The 22,623-nt window shown below is 42.4% G+C and overlaps 1 protein-coding gene across 17 annotated transcripts in view; it reads left to right on the forward strand.

Annotated features, from left to right (window-relative positions):
- Nucleotides 1-22,027, forward strand: part of WNK2 (WNK lysine deficient protein kinase 2) — a 118,081-nt gene extending 96,054 nt beyond the window's left edge. For 10 of the 17 annotated variants that reach the window (XM_030043448.2, XM_030043454.2, XM_030043451.2 and 7 more), the window contains 3 exons: nucleotides 2,609-2,653; nucleotides 4,208-4,461; nucleotides 12,790-14,984. In XM_030043448.2, the coding sequence (XP_029899308.1) occupies nucleotides 2,609-2,653; nucleotides 4,208-4,461; nucleotides 12,790-13,140 (650 nt within the window). In that variant the 3' untranslated portion in view covers nucleotides 13,141-14,984. Of the gene's footprint in view, nucleotides 1-2,608; nucleotides 2,654-4,207; nucleotides 4,462-12,789; nucleotides 14,985-20,839 lie in introns of those variants that run through there. The other 7 variants (XM_030043458.2, XM_030043460.2, XM_030043461.2 and 4 more) reach the window with 5 other exon arrangements.
- The last annotated feature ends 596 nt before the right edge of the window (nucleotides 22,028-22,623 follow it).

Here is a 22,623-nt window from a genome sequence, read left to right on the forward strand (position 1 = left end):
TTCACAGTGTTCTCCAAGAATTGCATTTTGATCTGTTCCCACATCCGATGTTGACTTTTCCTTTGTACTTTCCATGGAATAAAATATTTTTTATGGGCTTGAGCATAATTTTAGCCTGAGCTTCTTCCCTGGGTTAAATTGCAAGGGCGTGTTAGGGAAGAGTGCGCTGATTGTGAATTGGAATTTTCAAAAGCTCCAGTTGGCTTAGACTTGTAATCCTCTGTAAAGCGATTTTTGTTAAGTCTGTAGTAATTAATATATTGTATGTACATATGCAGTTATGGAAATGGTCTAACAATTTATTGCCATTTCAATTTTATTTTAGCTTTCAAGCTTTTTGGCAGCTATTAAGAGTGCAAATACGGGACAGTGGATTTTTTCTGTCCTGCATGATATAATAGCTACTTAATTTCTTAGATAAGAAATCTGGAATTGGAGGTAAAACACTCTGCTGAACTTTTGCAGTCTTAGATTAAGTCTTAATTATGATTTATCTCCTTAACTTTACAGCTATTAAACACCTTGATTTTAGAAGTAATACAATTAAGCTGGTGAATTCGCTTTACCAAGTGCATTTTTAATTGAATTTGAATTTAAAACCAATCACAGCTGATGATTGTCAGTCCCTGCTTCAGGCAACATCACCACTTAGATAATGTTTCTCATCTCCCAAGCAACATGCTGGAGTGATACGGTTTGGAAGAAATAGCTCTCTTTTTGGCGATTGACTCTCCTGTAATATTTTCCTTAATGTTGGCTCCACTTATGCAGGTATTTTGTGAATCTGTCTAGTATCACCGTTCTCTGTCGCTTCCCCACACATATGGGGGCCCCAGGTTTGATTTGGCACCTGAGGTGCATATAAACTTGTGACTCGGTTTTCAGGAAGCGGAGGGGTTGGTGATTAAACTTTTTTACATGCATTTGAGCACGTACTGTAGTCAGCTGCCTGCTTTTACTTTTCGCAGGCAGTTGCTTTTCATTTGCATACATATTGTGCTAAATACTACCTATTACTACATGCAGAAATGCTGCAGAATAGTTAAGAAAATAGCATTCTAGTATTACTGCCACTGATGTTTCCGTAATGGGAGTTGCTAGCTAACTTTGAGATAGGCAAGGTAAGGTATATCTGAGGGAAAAGAGGGGAAAAATTTTAAAAATGCAACGCAGATTGTTGAGTTGTGAATGTGACTTGTATTTGTTATCTAGGCTTTGAGATGAGAAACTAAACTTGGTCATGCTTGCATAAGACATTACTGTAGTCATGTCCTTCTGATTTTCCTGAAATAGAAACCTCATTAAACTATATGAAATAAGAAAATCTTTCAAAGCAATCCTTCTGTTCCTCCTCATGCCACCCATATCAAAGCACAAACATGTCTTCTCCCTTTTTTTCCTCCCTCTTTACTTTCTCTTCCTCAGTCTCTGACTGATGTCTCTCCTTTCTCCTTTGAAGACTCATTCAGAGCCTATGACAACCTGGACCTGCAATCTCCGAGTTTAAAGCTGCATTTCTGGCACAGTAACATAAAATATCTACGCTGGTTGGCTGTAGAGAAAAAGCGCATCCATCCTCTGTATCTTGCTTTTTGCCCCACTCTCTGATTTTGCTCATGTTTTCAAGTGCTTCTTCACAATAAACTTGCCATGCCCCATGTCAGATACTCATCTCCTCCCATACCATAACAATATTCTTCTTACCAAGTCCAAAATACCTTTCAGGAAATTTGGCACTCAAATAGAAACGGTGCTTATGTCTGGCAAGATCTGACAGTCAAGTAGGGTTCTCGGTACACTTCTGGCACTCTGTCTATCCAACAGAATATGTAAAATCATGATGAAGGATGTAATGAGATAATAGTGAAAAAAACACATAGTTTGGTTAAATGAAAACTCAGCTACTCTGCTGGATTATTTTTCTGCACTTGGACAAGGCATAAGGGAAACTCATTCAGGGTTAGTTTCAATTGAAGTTCAGAATCTCACATTTAGACACAAATCCTACTAATAAAGTATTTGGAAACAATTGGCCTCAGACCTGCAGAACAATGTATCTTTTTGGACTTGTAAAACAGGACTTATAGGTTTGTTTTACAGTTTGTCTTTGCAGCCAGACTAGCTTGACTTGTTCCTGAAAGCATTTTTGGCCTCCTATCACAAACTGAATTGACATCATTTCCTGCATAAATAGAGTAGGAATCAAAACCTCCTATTAGGAAGCCAAGGCAATTCGAAAAAAAACAAACCAAAGAAAAAAAAAATCCAAAAAAAACCAAACAAAAAAAACCCCAAACCACACACACAAAAAAATCCCAACACCCAAACAAAACCCCCCAAAACCAAACAAATGCATCTTTAAGTCATGGGACCTTGCTTTTGGCATGCTATTGTACTTCTCAAAGCTTCTGAATGGCTGCACATTAAGAAAGGTTTGAGCTGTCCAGTTATTTAGACTTCCTTTACTCACCTGAACTGCTGACTTTGTCTGTCCTTTCTTGCATAATAACTACTTTTTGATTGCTTAAAAGTACAGAAGCTTGTCCGTCAGATTTGTTGTGTTTAGTCTTACCTAATTCTGTATGTCTTGTATTGTTTTACCTTGTAGGGTCCACCTTGAAACGACTATGTCTAGGCAAAGATCACAGTAGTAGTAACTATCCCATTTTTGTTTCTCAGTATTTCCTTCATGGCATGGGATGTTTTTTGCTTTTTTTTTTTTAACTGTTTTTTACTAAAAGCTAGTTGTTTAATAAATAGAGCTGATGCACTTATACTGATATGAAATTAGACTATAAATTGTGATACTTTCATAATAATGCATGTGCTGTGATGTCTTGGGAACCACGCATGCTGCAAGACAGTTGTGGTATTCTTTGTGTGTGAGACTGTGCACGCATGCAGCGAGAAAACTGGATTCAGTGTTTGTCTTTCTGAAATACACACCTTTATATGACTGCAGTTCTCTGCTGGAGGAATTTATAGCTTAAAACGATCTCGTTCATGTTGAGCTGCATGAAATATTAATCACTAATTGAAGAGCCTTCCTGTCAAAATACTTATTTTTCTCACTGGTCCCTTTCCCCAAGCAAAGGAAAAGGAAATGAGCAGTATTCACTTAGAAGTTATGTTGCAGGTTGAATGCATGATCATTTAAAGGTTATTAATGTATTTTATATAACCATAGGACTAAATAGTTTACTTGGTTTCATTGGCTGGTAACTGATTAACAGAAAAAAGAAGACTGAATGTTCATGTCTGCTTAATATAGTAATTTTACTACAGTTCTGTGAACTTTTTGCTTGGAGAGATGGTCTTTATTTCAAGTCTTTAGCTATATCAAATATGTTAGTTGAAAAGTTACTTTATGTTTTCTGCGTAGGTCAAATTCAAGCACCTTCAGCTGCTGCTCCTTGCTGATCTTGCTGTGTCAGACTTGTAGTTACCAACACATAAAAAGGACAGATTATTTTTTTCCCTAGTTTTAGAAATAAGTGAACATATAAAATTAAATCTCTGTCAATACTCTTCCTGTCTGCTTTTATCTATACCAAAAGTTCTGTATCTTTATCTTTGTCTCCAAAACTCACACACCCACTTGTGTCCTCCTCTCTCCCCTTTCTTCTGTACATTTGTGGTCCTGATGGGTTTTTTTCCCCCAAAATATGCAGATGGCAGAGTAAATGGTGCTGACATCATCGAGAGAGATTGTGGGTTCCCACAGCCTTTGAGGCGTAGTAGCCAACCCTGCTTGTAACCTATATGACAATTATGTTTTTCCAGGAGGACAGTGAACTTATGCAAGTAAAATAAATGATAAATGCATTTTTTAAATGCGTGCAGTTAAGTAAGTAATACATCCTGCCTCCCACTCTCTCATGGTAGTCTCCTCTGACAAGACTTCGTAAGCCTTAAGTTGTCAGTGTTACTGGGACTGCATTTGTTTCTTCTCTCTGAGTCATTAATTTCACCTAGAGAGAAGTTGTGGGCGCAACAGCTAGTGGCTGAGGTAACATAATGTGATAGAAAATATGAACACATTGGACTTGGACCATTTCTTTAAGCAAAGGTGTTCTGTAGGAAGGAGGGGGAGGGTTAAAAGTCCGAAAAGCCACCATTTGAATTGCAGTAGATGAGAAACTGTTTGAGCAGCACACTGGTGAAGCAGAGATGCCATCGTCAACTTTCTTTGTGTGTGATTTTCCAGGATCCTCGACAAACAGTCTCGTAACGTGTCCTGAGCCCCTCCCGCAATCAACCCTGCAGGTTCAGGCCAACAACAGTAACAACAAGAAAGGGACGTTCACAGATGATCTTCACAAGCTGGTTGACCAGTGGACGAGCAAAACTGTTGGAGCTGCACAGGCAAAACCTTCCTTAAACCAACTGAAGCAGAACCAAAAAAGGCAAGACATGGAGCCAAAGGCTAATCCCATGCAAACGCAGAATGAGACATGTGGAGTAAGTGGCACTCCTTGAAGAACATACCTTTTGCTATGTATCTGAAAGCCTTTGCAGAACTCAGATTTGGAGGAGGACATAAACTAAAGTTGCTTCAGATAGATGCTTCCTATAAATGTCCATCTCTTTTCGTTAAGTACTAAACCAGATTTTTTTTTAAATTGTCTTTTCAAATAATCTTGAGGGATATATGGGCTGCAATATATATATATATAAAAAAATATATATTTTTAAATTGCAAACTGCTTATTAACAGCAATATACAGCAATACTCATACCATTAACCATATGTTGCTCAAGTTTTAACTATTCCTAAAGTTTTCTTCTTTTTTATGTTTAATATTAATCTTCCTTAGGCAGAACAGTGGCTGCGCTGGTGGCTTGGTGGTAGTGAGCCTTTCTTTTAGTGGAAGTGGAGTGAGTACTGCGCTGAGCTAGGGGACAGCTGGATGTGTTTCTGACCCTTGCTTGTTGTACTGGACATCTTTGAGGCTCTCTGCCTCATGAAAATACCACCTTCAGAAATGCTGTGCAAGTAAACTACAACAAAATGGAAATTGGAAGCACCCCTATTCATCCCCTCTTATTTTCAGTTGCAGGAAAAAAACTGAAATTGCAGCGTGCATTCATGTCTGCATTCGGTGCTTGTTTTCATGGCTGAGTGATGGTATGGAGGCAGGCACAAAAACTAATGAAGAATCCCAGTTTACAGTTCTGTCCCACCCTGGTCTGTGTTTCCAGACCTCTTCCTCCTCCTCACGCTCGGATGATTCTTTGACTAATAATTTTTGCTGGATCTTTTTGGAAGACTGGAAATTGAGCCAAAGTAGAGGAAAATAAATGAGTTTTAAAAGCAAATAAATAGTGAAAACAAAACCAGTGAGGGACTGCTTTGTAATCCCTTAAAAACAAGATAACTGGGTCTGGATAGTAAACCATTGCCTTTTTGGCATGTAGAAGGAGAAAAAAACCTTGTGTGCAGCTCTGTAGATACTTGTGAGGTGAGATGTGCCAAAGCAGGAGCTGCGCTAATGCGTCTGCTTTGGTACCTGTTGGTTTCGGAGTTGGTGGGGTCACTGACTTCACAGAGAGAAGCGTTTGTGCAATTTTCTGTCAATTCTTAGTTACCAGAGAGTAAATAATCCTTCTGCATAGTGATGGTTTAACCAGTATAAACTCATTCTGGAGTCACAGCGACATCTACTTAAGACCCTATTAGTTCTCACAAAATAAGTCAAAGGAGGTGCTAGTAAACACAAATTGAAGATTTCTAGAAAGTGATGGTGAGGGCAGATTTTGTTCTGTTAAGTCACTTCTTACTCTCTTTTGACGTGCTTTTTGCAGCTTGATGTCTTTTCCCCGTGACTCCTGCAGTTGTTTGAAGTATTCGATGGAAGTGTTTTGCCCACTTATAACGCTGGAAAAGAGAGTGGTTATTTTGCTTATTTAAATCATCCATTAACATCAATTTAGGGTTAATTTTACCTTCTGCGGTCTTGGTGTCTGTGTTTCAAAGCCTGTGGAGAAGGCAGAGTATCGCTGTGAGAGGAACAGGGATGTCCCTGTCTCAATACACTGATTTTAGAGGGTTTCTTTCTTTCTAGAACATGGCAGTTGTTCCAGGGAATTAACAAGGCTGATTGAAGTCTTTTAGAGATAATTTACCAAGAGCACAGAGCGGCTGGGATTCCCTGCTCTTCATTTCACGTCGTTCCTTGTTGCCTTGAAGAGTGGCAGTCAGTTGGAGCCCTCGCGAGCCCCACGCCAGCTTGCCCTGGGTGGTTTTGTGCATAAAGCCCTCGTAGGGCCACGTGGGCTGCAGAAGAGTTGCAAAGGTAGATGGCAAATATTCTTAGCGTGGTTATTGTTGGGGTATTTTGGCCATGAAGATTGCACAGCATGCCGTAGGTGATAGAAAACAGGGCAGTGGATATGATTTAAAAGACTTTTGCAAGGGTTGTTTTGGGGGTTGAGCGTCATTCTGCTGTTTGTACCTTTTGAAATTTACCCTAAAGGGGAAATTGCAGTTGAGGGAGGAGAGGGCTTCATGATGTTGGGAGAAAAATAGGCAAAAGAGGAGGAAGGAAATTGTGCAAAGGGACCCTTAGTCTGGACAGCCAGACAAGTGACCATCAGTCCTTGGAGTGATGAATTACATGGGGAGATGTTATACCTGCACTGAATCACCATTGAGTCCACCTTTTAAAATGGTACTGAAAAGACAAAAAGTACTCAGGAAATCACATAAAGGATGGAAAAAACAGCTTTCTAACAGGGAGCATATAAAGCTCAGGCTGTACTTCTTCAGTCCATCTGTTAATACCATCTTTTCATCGTCTTTTTGATCAGATACAAAAATGCCTTTGCAAGAAAAGAATAAGGAGCACTAAACAGATTTCCAGCCCATCAGAGAAAGTTATAATAAGGTTTTATGTTGGAAATAAAGGCTAGATAAATTGGAAACGTGATTCTTATGCCTTTTTTTGTTGGTTTTTGTTTGTTTGTTTGTTTGACTGGAACAAACTAGCAGGAAACCATTAGGGCAGGTTGTCTCATGTCTTCAGACCGGGTGTTTTGTTTTAGGAGAAGCTATTGTTGGTCCAGTGCAATGATCGGGAATGAGGGGCAGGAGGCAGGCAGTATTCATACCTTCACTTCTAAATTGTCTCTGGAGGTTATTGGACGGAAAGATGTCTCCTTGAAGGGTTTTTAAACAAGAGTAGGAGTGATGTGAGTTGTCCCATGGCGCTCTGTTGGTTATAGGTCCCCTGGAATTAGTACCGCACAGAGCTCTTATATGTGACATAGAGGCCACGTAGGCAATGAGCATCCTCCTGGGGTGGAAGTCTAGGGCTTCTGTTATACAAGCTATGACAAAGAAGGCATTAAACCAAATGGCCCCTTTCTACTCTGTATTTGGGGTTTTTTCCAATCTCTGGGCCAAAGGAAAATTGCAACAAATCCTTATTGGTTAGGGGTAGAGTTATTTTATTTATTTTTTAATTTATTATTTTCTCTTACCGTCCACCCACTGTTATTAATATGCACGGTAGTTGTGGGGCAAACTTCAGGTCTTCTCTTTCACCCTGGAAACAGAGGACTAACTTTCCTGAGTTATCTTTTTTCTTGAGGTGCTTCTACCACCATAAGCAAATTGTTTGCTGTGTGAATACAATATATTATTGGTACCTTTTTTTAACTAAGTGAAGGCTACTCTTTAAGGTTGGAAATCAGCTCAGAAGAGAAATTGGTGGTGTGTTTAGTAAGAGTTAGTGGCTTTATTTTCGTCTTCTTTATCATCAGAGACGTAAGAAAGCAATAAAATAATTGGGATGCAAAGGAGGACTTCAAATTCTGTGTTGTTTCTGTGGAAGTTACCTGTCAGTTTGGCTGCAAATCCTGGTTGATACATATTAGAAGTTTGTGGGGGAACCTTCAGGCATCCAGTTATGTCACAGGCGCGCTGAAATGTTCCTTTTCAAATGTTTTCTTTAAACCTGGAAATACACATAGATTCTCATCACTGGTAATTTGAAATGTAAGAGGAGATATTAGGAAGAACTGAAGTCAAACTGCCTGATAATAGTTATTTCTCTCATGCTCATCTGTGTTGAAGACATGATGAAATAATCCTTTTCTACAGGTATTACCACCAGTTAAGGAATACACTTAGGAACGTGAGCTGCCTTGTGTGTAAAGAGTACTGAATGTTGTGTAGTTAAAGGCATTATTTGAAGATGCCTGGGAATAAAGGGCTTACCAAAAATGTTTTCTGTTCTTTATACGGTTATGTAGCTCCACGGGTTTTAAAGAAAAAACTATTGCCCCAAAAAAAGCTGTAAGCATGTTTCAAGTGCGTAATAAGGTTGTTTCTGTGAACACGCAGGTCTGTGTCAGTTGGTGACATGTGCTGGGGCTCAGACACCATCAGTAAGAGCTGCACATCTGTTTGCATTTAGTACATCTTGATTTTAATGAGCTGGCTGCCTGGGAAGCAGGCTTTCTGGAGATAGCCACAGATGCGAAAATGGAGCGGAAGGACTATTAACACCTTTTACTGTGTCTTCCGTCTCTATTGGATTGGAAGAATAATAAAAAATAGGATGTATCTGTGTTTGAAGCTATTCAACACTGCCTTCTTGGTCTGAATGTCAGAATGGCTTTCCAGGAACCCGGAAGAGCACAAACACAAATCTTCGGTAGCACCTAATAACTTTGGGTTTTCAGCAAACTGGAAAAAGGGGATAAAAAAGATGTATTAGCATCCTTGCCCTGCTCATGTTGGCAGCCAGCTCTCACCCTGTCCTGTGATTCAGTTTTGTTTCAACGGTAGTTGGACTATACAGAAGTAAAACAGTAATGCTAATAACGCAGCCATCAAAATGCAGCTGGAAGAAAAATAATCTAAATCTTGCATTTTTAGAATGGGTTGTGATAGTTACGGCCAGCTTTCACAGCAGAATTACCCAGTTTCATCTGTTCTAATATAAAAACATAAATACTTTATAATGTTTATAAGTCAAACCAACTCTTAGCTATATACTTTCACAGTACTGTAGCTATGAATATGGCTGATGTGGCACTTCAGAGCTTGCTTGGTAAAGCATGAGAACAAAGTAGAGAATTAAAAAGTCCAAAGAACAATTTATTTTTTTTCTTCTGAACTACCATAGCTTTTGTCCAGTGGGGTTTGTTTCATTTTTACATATGTTTTTGTGCATATTCTTCTTTGTGTATATATTATTCTTGTTTTCTGAATGAGTATGTGTGATTATTTGGGGGAACAGGAATAAATGGCAGCAAGGGAAAGACTGGCAGCAGAAGGCAGGCATTTGGGGAAGCAGGAGCCAGAGGTGGCTCTTACCCAGCAGGGACTTGTACAAGCCCTCAGGGCAGAGGTTTATTAGCGCAGGGAGCGTTTGGCAAGTGCAGGAGGGGAGGCGGCGTGAGCGGAGGTACAAAGGCAGCAGGCAGAGATGCCGCCATAGGTGTTCGTTCAGTAAGTATACTGCTTTAATAGGGGAGGCTAATTGAGATGCAAAGGGAAAGAGGAAGGAGGGAATTTCACTTCCTTCCCATGTAATATAGGATACATATCAGGATGTCAACCCAGACTCCGTTCCAAAAAAAAAAAAAAAAAAAAAAAAAAAATCCCTATTAAATATCTGTAGCAGACAGACTTTTTTACATGGTGATGACAGACATAAATTTTGCAGTGCATTTGTTAAATTCATTAAGTTTGAGACTGTGTCTACCTTATCAGCCTGCTAAAGGCCAGGGCAGCTGACTTTACTAGGCCGTAGACAGGCAGCAGAACAAACAGAAATAAATGAATATTGTAATATTAAAAATGAAGTAATGCCATCCATAGTTGGCTAAGTCCATATAATCAGTTGCATTCCTCATTACTAGTGTTGTATCATCTAAAGTTGAATTAGGAAGGGAAAAGACCACTTCTGCTTTACACTCCTGCAGGAGGATTAGCATATTTTAAATAAACCCCAAACACTTCTATATGACTGCAGGCTATGGCTATAAAGATCTTTTGTATTTCAGCGATCTCTAAACATTGGTTGCTTGAGCTGGATACAGGGGTCTGATATTGTACCGCTTGTTTCCAATTCCTAAGATAACTTCAGTATAAAAGAAACAATTCACACACCCATATCTTCAAGCTGTGGGTAGAATACAAAAGCCCAGAAGATGCACTGGAAACTGAAGCCTTGTCACCGCTAACTTTTAGTGTGCTGTAGCTGATGCACATTTTGGAATCAACAGCTTGTGCCAGAACTGGCACCTTTTGAACAAACCTGCAAAAATGACAAGGTAATAGCTAAGAGGAGAGGTCACCTGGGCAAGCAGGGAGCTACAGATAACAAACGTGTCCTTTCAGCACAGAATTAGCCAGCTCGTGAGTGACGGGAGAACTTACGGGCTCACAGCTTCACTTGTGAGCTTCAACCCCCTGGCAGCTGTCGGGCTTGTGCTCGGGGTGAAACACCCTTACCATTGACAAGGCACCCGGCCGTGCCATGCAGCTCGGGGGCTTCCTTCGGTGTACCTCCGTTAAAATACCAGCCTGGTTGATTGAAATGCCCAGCTAGTTCTCTTTACAGCTGTGACTTTGACCCCATTGCAAGTACACACCTTGTCCATCACTGCGTGAATGTCCGTCTGCTTCCCCTTGAATCTTATGACTTGTAGTCTCATGGCTTTCCTATCTCCTTGTGCTGTTTTGAGGACTATTCTGGTGCACGTTGATTTTGATGTTTCAGTTGGCACCTACGTGCAGGAAGAAATGGGTTGTTTTGGCCTCCATTGGTGTTGAGTCATCATAGCTGGTTAAAAGATGATGGTTAAAAAATGGCTTTGACCAAGAGACTTCTATCCAGGGGAAGGTGCAAGAGCGAGATGTCTTGTTGCCTCTTAAAGTGTGTGTTTTGCTCCCTTGAAGCATGCGATGAAGGTAGAGGAAGCAACCTTAAATCATTAATGTGCATTTGTCATGACATTAACAAGTTTTAATAAGTATGTGTAATGGTTGGTTTTGGAGCATGACGGAGTTTTATTCTGGGTTGCACGTACATAGCCTTAAATACAGCTGCTGCTTTTCTAAGTAATTTAGCTGAGAATGAAATAGTCAAGAAGCATGAATCGGGTAGAAGTAGATTCTCGGTATTTTAAAATAAGCTTTTTCAAGTTAGAATTTTTAATTAGGACCGCTTGCTAAAATGTCACCTTACATTTTCAGTGCTACTGTATAATCTGTTGCTCACATTTACGTGCATCTGTTGTCATCCACTTACAGTTGTCTAGTTTGGTGGAAACCATTATTTTGAGGATGTTAAAACAAGTGTCTAATAATAGCTTACAGAAGTCTTCAGGTCTTAAAAACAAGTCCTCAGTTCCTCTGTTTATTGTTCTCTGGCTTCTCCTGTTAATTTTGGTGGATTTTTATACATTAATAATGTTAAATTCATTATACCAAAACAGCTATTTCTCTTAGTCTGATGCTTACCATCAGATTCAGGTTTCAGAACTAGAGACAGGGAAGTGAAGAAGGATTTTGGATATTTCGGTATTTTTTCTAAAATTTGCTTTGGAGCACAGCACTGCCCCAGAGCAGTAAATCCCAGAATGACATTGCCATTTTTGTTTTTTATTGAGAAGAAAGACGAAAATCAGAAACTTAAAGTAAGCATACCACACAGTCTTATACATATATTCATTTTTTTTCTGCTGAAATTTCACCTTCATACCAATTTTATCAATTTAATGTGAAATATCAAATTAATGGGAGGATCCCAGACTTAAATAATACCTTTTTTTTTCTCTTATGCCATGAATAGGTGCTGGCTTGGTGGGAACCACGGCCCAGAGTTGTAAATTCTGTGAAATTAAAAACGTAATGAAATGCTGCAAACACCATGCGCAGAGAGCAGGCAGCATTTTGGATAACAATTGTTTCCGTGGCATTGCGCATGATGGAGCGTATAATTTGGGAAGCTCTGCCATCCCTGTATTTAGGAAGGAGAGCTCTTTCTCTGCCCCTCACATGCAAAAACTGAATAATTGAAGTGGATGTTAATAGAATTTTAGAAAAATAACTGGAATTGGTTCTGGCAGCCCCCGAGGCAGGAGCAGCTCCTGCTGTGTCCTTGCTGGTTTTACCTCGCCTGGTCTCAGCCACCACCTGTGCTGGGTATTTAACCACCGCGGCAAATCTCTTTCTGTTCTTCACAGCCCTTAGTTCAGTGAGGGCAGATAAAACAACTTCTTAACAGAAATACGTGCTGGAATTTTTAAAACGTGTTCTGTGGCTGGCTGTAAGAATACGAGATTTGGGTTAGTTCTGCATTTAGTTAATTTATTTGCTTTTTATGCACAAGACCGAGCATAAAAGATACTTAAGTTCCTTGGGACGTTTGAGGTTTTTCATGGCTTTTTGTGGCGTTCCGTTCTCCCTTGTTCGGTGATGCTTCCTGCCTGCTTAAATGGTAAGACTATATTCCGGCAGCTTTCCCCTCCTCCCTGTATCAACCTTTCCTATTGATTTCCAATTTTTTTTGTCTTTAAAAAACAAACAAACAAAAAACCAGAAGAAAAACCCAGGCCCCAAGCTCCGAGGACGCCGTGCCACCGCCGCGCTCCCCGCCGGGCTCGCGGGTTCCCACGCGCGGGGCAGGGATGCCGCCGGCGGCGGGGGCCGTGCCGCTGGGGGGAGCAGCGCCGGCGCGGACACGCGTGTCTCGGCACGCCAGCGCTGCCCGCGGCAGGTGGGGAAGGAGGAGCTTAATAGCGACGCTTTTTGTATTTTTCTTTTTGTAGGTTAATTCGGTAAGAACGGGATTGGGGAAAAAGTGCGTCGTTCCAGCGTCTTGCCCCGCGCCCGCCGCGTTAGCTCCTGGAGTTTCACCGTCCCTGCCAGTGCCTATGCCAGGGCCTGCCCTCTCTGGCGCAGTGACGCCTTATGTGATGCCTCTTTGTCAGTACGGAGGAGTTTTCCCGACACCCGTTTTCGGAGTGCAGTGGCCGGGGCCGGCCGCGCGGCCGGGGCTTGTCGGAGGTCCAAGCGCGGCACGGTTCTCGCCTCTCGGCAGAACCTGCCTGCGCGCGTACCCGCTGCCGCTGCCGCGACCCGCGGCCGAGCCGCCCGGCCCGCGCCTGCGAATGACGTAGCTCGGTTGCCTCGCCACGGGTAGCGGTGATTCCGGCGGCGTCACCTGGAGCGTTTGACCTGTAGATGCCGTACGCGTTGGACGAGGCGGGGGTCCGCGTCAGGCCTGCTAGCATACACAGCCATACGCCGCATCCAGCAATCACTGTGAGGTGGTTTCACACGAGATAGTTTGTCTGTTCCGGCAATATTTGCTTATGTTTCGTTGCTGAAGACACTTTATTCTGTTGCGTTCTGATGTTTTACACTTGCGATCCTTAAAGTCGATGTACTTGAATTGATGACTAGAAAATTGTACTAACCCCTGCAGGAGTACAGTGCCTTGAATTTCAGCTTTTCAGTTCCAGCTGGAAAGAGATGTAAAATTATTTGAAAGGTGTATTTTATTTACAATCTGCTTGTGAGTTGAAGTTCTTTTTATTTGCAAAAATATTGAAGGTTTACAGTCAATGTTCTTCATCAGTTTCATTCTGCTGTAAATGCTTTTATTTTAATTCATGGGTTGAATCTTCATTTCTGAAGCTTTTAAAAAAAATAATAGTTGTGAGGTGAGATTTGTTTGAGATGCCGATCAAAAAATTGTTTGTGTTTGTACAAGGAGTAGTGAAATGCACATATTTTAAAATAGGAGCATTTACAGAGTGGTCCAAGTAACTTGTATATAAGGACAGGTAATAGCTTCGGGCAGTGCAATTCATTCTGTTCCCCAGTCTTTGGTAAGGTGTTGTAGATGGCAACTTATTTCTGTGACAGGCAGGCAAATACTGTTTTCTTCCGGATCAGCGGCGAATTGGATTACGTTTTCTTTCCCCTACTGGGCTTTTATAATTTAGTTAAATTACAAATTCATGCATGTTTTGTAAGTGAAGAAATCTAACTGAAATCTTGATTGTAGGAGAACGTATCTCCAGGTTACTGTAAGAACTGTGTAAGTACAGCACTTGCGCGTATTCTGACCTCGGTTTGGCCACCAAGGTTAAGAATGGTGTTTTGCCACTGACGTGCTAGCAGTATTCACGCTAAAACAGAATAAAAATGTGAAGCTCTTCTTTTTCGTATCTGATACTTCAGTTTTGGAGTCTCACCATCTTTTGTTTGAAAATTCTTATTTTTTAAATTTTTATTTTAGTTTTAATTAAGTTTGCGCTCTAGGTGGTATGGACACCTCTCTCCTGTTTGAAAGTTGCTTTTTGCCAGTTTTACCGTGCATAGAGTCTCCGCCTGCACCTCTCAGTCTAAAGGCACAAGATAACCACTAAAACTGATTCGCTGATGGTAAGTCTCCTTTCCCTCGAAAGCGCTAAGGGAGAGCGTTACAGGCACAGGTCACAGACCATGTGGTCACATCTGAAGGCACGTTGCTCTGTATCTCTACTGCGATGACATTTTATACTGTCTGCTGAAGGGCAGAGATGTCTTGTGCTGCCAAGCTGTGAATTGTATAGTTCTATTGTACTTTGAGCATTATATCTGTCTAAATTATTTTGTTTGTACCCTTTGAATATATTATTCCATCAATTCAGTTAGAATTGAATTTTATAGACAATTATGCAGAGTCTTCTGCCTGGGCAAAATACTTACTGTAGTAAGAGATTTCTGTTCTCTGTAACATGTATCTTTAATTTGTTTGGGTTTTTTAGATTCATGTCTGTATGCTTCATGAGCAAACATGGAAAATATGTTCTCATACCAGTTTTCCTTCGGCTTGCACTGAATCTTACAGTTTATGTCGCTATTGCCTGTTGTATAGTCCATCCCTTGTATACTGACGAAGTCAGTGGCACTAAAAGCCCCAAGAAATTGTATAGATTAAAAAGAAGAAAAATAAACATTTTGTGCTTGAAAATTGTGTGAAAAACCCAGTGTTTTTCTAAAATGTAGAATTGTGTCAATTCCCAGCTGTTCCAGGTAACTCTACATTTGTTTTCCAGACTCTTATCCCTTGACTTGCGTAGAAGGAGCAGATGTGATGCCTCCACTGTTCCTCAGGTTCTGCCCATAACTGACACGTCCCACCTCTTGGCAGCTGTAGAAGTGAAACGGTGCTCCAGAAGTTGTGTAGTGCCACCTTGCAGGTTACATTGCTTGAAATCCCCTGCCCGCTGCGGTATTTCTGGTGTTACGCTGCTGCAGACTGGAGCATTAAATGGGTTCCTTTAAGCAGATAGTATCTTCAGTATTGCTGGTGGTACACGTGAGGATGTTAGAGTTTGGTAGGTGGTGAAAGAGGCACGTGGCCTGTGTCTCTCCTACACTGAAAAGTGCTAGGGAAGCCCTTTTAACTTGATCCTGGCATCATTTAAATGCGAGGAAGCGAAGATACGAAGTTCAGCCCCGGTGCAAGCACCCTCTTGGCGGTTGCCATCGTTAGTGTTAGGCTGCAGGAGAAATTAGGAAAGGACATGCAGGAAGAGGTTTGATACTCCTGCTTCTGTCTTCCCGTGCATCTGACCCGTGCGGCTTTGCTGTATGTGCTGCGTATGTTTGAAAGTCTGCGGTCTGTGCTGCAGCTCTCAGGGAGTCCTCTTCTCCGAGGCCGGCGGCTGCGTTGCATGTGCTGTGTGCCCTGGCAGAGCCGGCGACGGGCAGGGGGGACAGCCTGTGTGAGCGAGGCTTAAATGCAGCTTCCAAATCTCTGGTGGGTGTGTTCCTAACTATTGCATCTTTAGCTGGCATTGGGGCCAAATAATGGCTCAGAGGTTGATGTTTGCATTTCAGTATTCATGATTTTAACTTTCTTGTAGCTGTCTTGGCTGCAATTCTTCTGACTATTGACTTCAAGCTACGTTTTGTTGTCCCCGATCGTGTCAAAGGGTACTTTGACCCTCGGTAGCAATTAAGCCAATGACTTGAGATGAAATAAATGGGACAATTTCTTAAGCAAAAGGCGAGCAAAGGAGCGAGAGGGACCTGAGGGGCCCGTGCTACACCATCAGAGGTGGGGGGTCTGTACCCCAAAAGACATTCCCCTGGAGATCCCAGAACTGAACTAATTTTATGCCTGACTCTGAATATTGCTTTGATGTGCAGCAAACAGGGGTCAAACCGCTGGGAAGGATTTGCCACCTCTCCGGTTGCAGGCCCGCAGCCATGTCCCGTAGCTCTGCCGTCTCGCAACATTCCCAGCACTGCTCTGCAAGGATGTGTGTGAAGTCAGTACGGATCCTCAGCTTTAAATACGAGGTTTCGATGAGGGAGCTCGCAGATCCCCCAATTTTCAGTCTTTTAGAAGTTACAGAAACTTAATACAAATACCGAAAGAATGTTTTAAAACTGCCAAGTCATGCACCCAGTAGTTCAGAAAAGCTAAATTAAGTTTGCCCGTATGCCATTAATTTGGCTTTCCGATGGCTGTACATCATGACAGAGTATCTAAAAGTGTAATCACATCCTGTTTTCCCACTGCATCCCTGGCTTGCTTGGGCTGGGCAGGGAGGAGAGCCGCTGCCGCCGGCGCTGCTTGTCTGCCGCAGGGATGCAAAGCGGGGAGCCGGAGATGGTAGGGAGAAACATTTGAGTTGTTTAAGGCTCTTCTGCAAATCCTGATTCAACCTCCCTGATGCGGATTTCATTCAAAAGACTGATGTAAAATTGGCCCTTGCGGTTTCTCTGCATGTTTAACTCTGGTCTTCACAACTTTAAAGAGGTAATACTACTAAACTATTACTTTACACCTATCTCCAAAGTGCTCCTTTTTTGCTGTCTAGTGTATAACTTCTTTACTTTTCCCTGACATATTTGACGTTGGCTGGTATCAAAGACAAGATGAGGGATTGAATGGGCCAAATGTGGCGGTCTCTTTGCTCCTACAGAGATATTCATGTTGGGGAATAGGGCACGCTTGTGCTAAATGGCGGTATTTCTGAAATGAACTTCTTAATCAAGTTGCAGGTTTTGCCATTTGGTATTTGTGGAAGGAAATCACTAATACTTCTGAATCAGTCATTAGTTTACCTTGGCTTTGTCAGTGGTGGCTCTTTCCCTTCACCCTTTTTTTGGTGATCCCTTGTGGGCTATTTTCAATTCTGAGAACATTCAGAATTTTTCCAAACAAGCCCCGTGGACTTAGCACTTGGTGGGTCCGTGTCCATATTGTTCAGTTAGCGCATGTTTGAGTAGGAAAACGATTCATCCTCCTACGTTCTTTGGAAGTTGGCTTTGGAGAGTTGTAATCAGAAGTCTCCCTTCTGAAGTGATGTGACGTCAGCATTGCTTTCCCTGTCCCCCCCCCAGTTAATCAGAGGGTTCGAGTCTTTTTGAGTAAGACTGATGTCTCAGATGTTAGCTAGTATGGCAAAAACCTACCTAGTTTTCTTCCTTGCTGCCGACCACCCCCCACCTGAGTTTTCAACAGATGCTGTTGAAAGCGTTTGCTTGGAGGCGGAAGACACAAATTAAATAGTTCATGACTATGTTTAATAGCTTTGTAAGGTTTCCTTGCATTCTCTGGTTCCTTGTCTGCCCTTTGCAGTCCCCGATTCCTGGTGATGTTTGTGGAGAAGGGTGGCAGTGCTGCAGAGGTGTGTGGTTGCTGAACGTGAGCAAGGTCTCTCTGCAGAGTATACGAGCAGGGAGTTCATGCGCTCTTCGTTGTCACAGATGGATGAATCTCTTGCTATGGGACTGAATTTATAAAAGAGCAAAACTATAATCGTGTGGAATTTCTTGCTATGGTTATTTATTATTGATTGAATCCTTGAGGAGCATTTCTTTAATTTGTGGTGTTGGGCTGTGGTTGGCTGGCGCTTAGGCAGGCTGCGCTTCAGTTGAGTATTTGGGCAAGCTGTCTGTTGTGCTGATCCTTGTGGTGTTTCTTCTGAAGGAATCTGGTAAATACAATTATTTTCCTGTCTATATATATGCTCCTCAAATGAACCATTGATCAAATGGGAATTGTATTGTGACTTATACATGTCGGTGACTTTTGACTGGGGCGATACTTGCTTTTTCAGGTAGGTCTGTTTGTGGAGCCATCCCTGCAGATGCAGCAGGAAGGTGATGTTCCAGCCCTGACCGTGCTGGTTCTTTTATTAATGAAGATAGGCTCCAGAAGTGCAACATAATGAAATGGATTTTAGGAGCTGCCAGGTTACAAATTCTGTGTTATGAAAGAATTTGTTGCTCAGAGGGATTTGGATGTCCTGTGATGCTGACGTTAGCTGTGTCGGTAAATAGATTACTTATAACTGATTCATCTAAAAGTCAGGTTTATACCAGGAGGCAGCAACTTTTGTAAATTATGTGGTCCTTTCTGCTTTTTTTTTTTTCAGGGTGACAGTTGTAGTGTTCTATCAAGATTGTTGCTATATACGCTTAGATCTATATTTGACTATAAAACTTCTCCCTTGAAATAACTTTCACATGAAGAGTTTAGAGGCTGCGTAATTCAAGCCTTCAGTCTTACACGCAAAGCCTCATTAAGCTTTCAGTTTTGCTTGGTACGTGTGGAGAAGCTATGCATAGAAGACTACCTACTATTTTGATGAAGTATCTGTTGTAACAGTGAAATTCTTGTGACAAGTTCTTGGTTTTTCAAAGTCTGGTGAGCAAGGGAAGTTATATTAATTTCTTTTGATGTAGTGCCACCGGATGGATTCACAGTGTATATTTAGCACGTTGTTGTAGTTGCACATGAACAAGGCAGGAGGAAAAGTTAGGATTTTTCTTTCCCCTCAGAAAGGAGCAGATCCCCATACTTTGCCTTTCATTATTGAGGCACCACTGAGTGCAGCTACGGCAACATTGCTCTCAAGGAGTTTCAGGTGACAGGATGGGTGTGGTGAGAGCCTTCTGAGCCACTCTTCTGGGGACTTTTTTGTGTCTATCATACTTTTTCTGAGATATCCAGGTCTCTGTCACCTTGTAAAAACCTAGGAAATTTAAGAAGAAATAACCAGCTGCCAGTCCTTCTCAAATGGGTGTTCTTTAGGTCTGACATAAAATACCCCAAAAAAGTATTTACTTTTGTGTTGTTGGGTTTTTTATTTACTTTGCAAATAAGGTAAAAAATTCCTCAGCATTCAGTTTTTATTTATCAGGGTAGATAGACTATATCTAATATCTTTTTCACTGTTAGTCACAGCTACAAGATGTGCAATGACTGCCTTTTTTCCCACAGTTCTTCCCAGCACCAAGAAAATTTTGAGTATAACTGAGTTCACTGATCTCCCTGGTGCTGTTGCCTGTTCATTCTTTCAAAGTTCAGACTGACTTCAGAATAAGAAGTCCAGGGGTTGTCCTCGGGACGTGGGCTAAGCATCTGCGAGGGTTTGTATGAAGAGCCAAGGCACCTGGAGAGCTTGCTCTAGTTTTGGCTTTAGGGCTCACCTGTGGTGTAACCAGGAGTCAGGCCCATTGCTGTTTTAACGTTATTCCCTGTTACCTGAAGTCAGTTAATTTTGTCTTGTTTTCCTGGATGAACTTCTGTGCCAAATGCTGGTTATCAATAGAGAGCAGATGTTGAGAACGGTGGTGGATTCAGGTGGATCTGCAGAACTGATGTTGATCAGAAGCTCGGGGAGGAATTACGACCAAGACATGTTTTTACTTCCTTTAAAAGCGATTCTTCCTACGAGCAGGCAGAGCAAGAAATACGGGAGGGAGAAAATTGGGACTGCATTTGATAAAAGCAAAGCCTAAAACACAGAGACCCACCAGGAGCTATGCCAGACACAGACGGCATCTGTTTGCACAGTGCGCTTTCCCCCAATGTCCCTCGCCTTCCCTGCTGTTTTGAAAGACCCACTGCATTTTTTCTGAAAGCATCTAGCAAACCGTATGCTATATAAAACCCATATATGTTTGCAAATCCAGTAAGAGCATGCATGTTTCCGTGCCGTAGAGTGAAGGGCTTTGGCGCACGTCACTGTGAGCATGTCACCGGCACAGCCGATGCGTGCCGGTGGGGCACGTACGGCGGGATGCGGGGGACGTGTGGTGGCACCCTGTGTTGCTGCTGCTTCAGCCGTGTGCTGTGCTCTCGGTGCCTTCGTTACGTTTTGTTCTGGTACTGCCATTTCAAGCCCTCGGCGTCTCTGTACCCTTTCCTGTCCGGCCAGCCATCTTGTCCTGCGGTCTGCAAAGGGCGGTGGAGGCTGACGGGTCCATCCCTACCTAGCGTTCTGCTGGTGTGGGGTATGGCACCCTGCTTCCCGGGTGGGAGGGGGATCCCAGGCTTGGCTCTGTTTCCATCAGGCGAGGGAGGCAAGCTTGGGCCGTGCTGCCGAGCCCGCAGGCGCAGGGAGCCGGTGCCCGCCACTTGCCCCAGCGGTCCCTCCATCCCTTCAGCATCCTCCCGCAGCAGCCGCCACGCAGCACCGCGTCCCTCTCCCCTCCTTACTCCATAAACTGAGACAGACGCTGGGCATCTTTGCTGGCTTTCTCTATTTCTGCCTCTGAGGAGACCACCTCTTCCCCCGTGGGAATCAGGACTCGGGTCTGAGTGACTCCACAAGGTGCTTAGATTCTGCCACCAGCATAAATATGTTTATGCTTCTAAGCTTTCAGTACAACGTGGATGACGTGTTAAAAGAGGATTTCGGTTTCTGTTTCCCTGCGGTACCCAAAACGTGCGCAGCGGCCGGCACGCGCTGGTAGAAGCATCTTCCGCGCGCTCCGGGTCCACGATCTCATGTGGCCCTTTTGGGTTTTCTTTGGGTTTTCCTATATGTCAAATGCATATATGGATTTTTTTTTTTTTAGATTCTGAAAATGAGATCGTCAGCGACTGACACGTGGCCCCCTCAGCTACGGTGCCAAGCGCGAGGCCCTGCCGCGGCTAAGGAGGAGGAAGAGGAAGATGGGAAGTGATTTATCATGTGTGAGAAATTCTGTGCCGTTCTGGTCCATTCAACGCAATTTTGTAACTTCTTTCTAATCATTTTTTTATTTATAGTTGGAAATACAAAAATGTTATGCAAAAAAATAAAGGAGAATTATTTTGGGGGAAAAGGATTTTGTTCCAAATTGTTCCCTTCTGTTGTGAGCCAGGTTCCTGTGAGCAGCGGCTGGAGAAGAGGGAGGAGGAGGAGGCACTCCTTCAAATACTTTTTGTTTCATGCAGTTAATTGTAATTTAAGTAATTTTCCAAAGGATAAGCTAGGCACGCATATTCAGATTCTAGTACAAAGAAGATAAGTTCCAATTCCATTTAAATTTCTCACAGTTCTTTTGTAAAGATAATACTCTATTTTAAATCTGCTTAAATCAAGTAAAGAAACCTACAGAGACTTCACCGACGAGTAAGTTTGTACTTGTCACTTCCCTTTTTACCTCTTTCTTTTTCTTATAGACTGGCCGCATTTTCTTGCCAGAGTTAAATACAGTTCTCAAGTCACTTCTAATTTTAAATGTAAGACTAAAATCCTTCTACAGATGAGTCGGTAATTGGAGCAATTTTTAAAACTTCAAAGTGCCTTCAACAAGCTAAAATTATGTAGTTGGAGATTTCTTTTTCTTGATTCACTGATGATGGGTTTCAGCTGTCTCCTGGGTTGAGGTGATGTACAAAGTAGTTTGTAGCAATAATCTCATGAGTAATCATTTATTATAAAGGACTACTCGATTTTTTTTTTTAGAAAGATGGGTTTTAGCACTGTTCCTAAGGAGTGGGAAAGAGTGCTGCTCTTGCTGTTGGGCCCCAAACTCTTCTGAACCTCTGCTGCTGTGCTATGCACCCAAGGACCTCAGTTGCTTCCCCCTTAGACAGTTCCATGATGTTCTGACCTTTTCACTCTTGTTTTTGATACCAGAGAAATAGGAATTTCTATTTGCCCATAAGACTTTCAGTACCATCCTTTCTCGCAGCTGGAGCCTGGCATATTGTTTCATTGTTATCTGCCATGTCTGTCTCTTCCAAATCTCAGTTCTAAATAATAAATCTTATTTTGATGCCGTTGTTCCCTATTTCCTTTCCACCTCGGCTTCTCTTGCCCATCAGCGAGGGTGATGAGAGCACAGGTGGAGTTAGATATATTGCTGAAGCTCAAGAGCCCTGAAGCAAGGAACCATTCAAACACTTTGTAAATTCAGAGTTTTGAAGCCCCAGGGCCAAAATACATATATTTGTGTTAGCTTTGTGCTTCTCTGGGGTGCCTCCTGTCCTATCCCTGTCTAAGGAAATGGGACTGATCTCCTACATGAGAGCAGGGGCTGGAGAAGTGGTAAAGGCTGTCGCTAAATTGTTGCTTGCCTTGGGCTTTTCTGCTTGTAGGAGGGAGCAGATCTGTTTCCCTTTCCTAACGGGTGGGAGATGTGGGCTCCAACCAAGTGCTACACCTTTCATTTTCTTTTTTGGTTGCTGTCATCTTTCCCTTGGCTGTGAAATCACCTCCCTCGCCTGCTGGTCCCGCACGCCGCTGGCGGCGCTGCCAGCACACTGGGTACGGAGGACAAAGGTGTCGCGTCCCTGACGTGCTTCACCAGGGATGAGTCGCTATTCCAGTGATCATGGCAACAAAACACTGGGCCCTCACCTGAGATTTTTA

This window comes from Aquila chrysaetos, chromosome 20, assembly GCF_900496995.4.
Source record: "Aquila chrysaetos chrysaetos chromosome 20, bAquChr1.4, whole genome shotgun sequence".
Lineage (NCBI taxonomy): Eukaryota > Metazoa > Chordata > Aves > Accipitriformes > Accipitridae > Aquila > Aquila chrysaetos.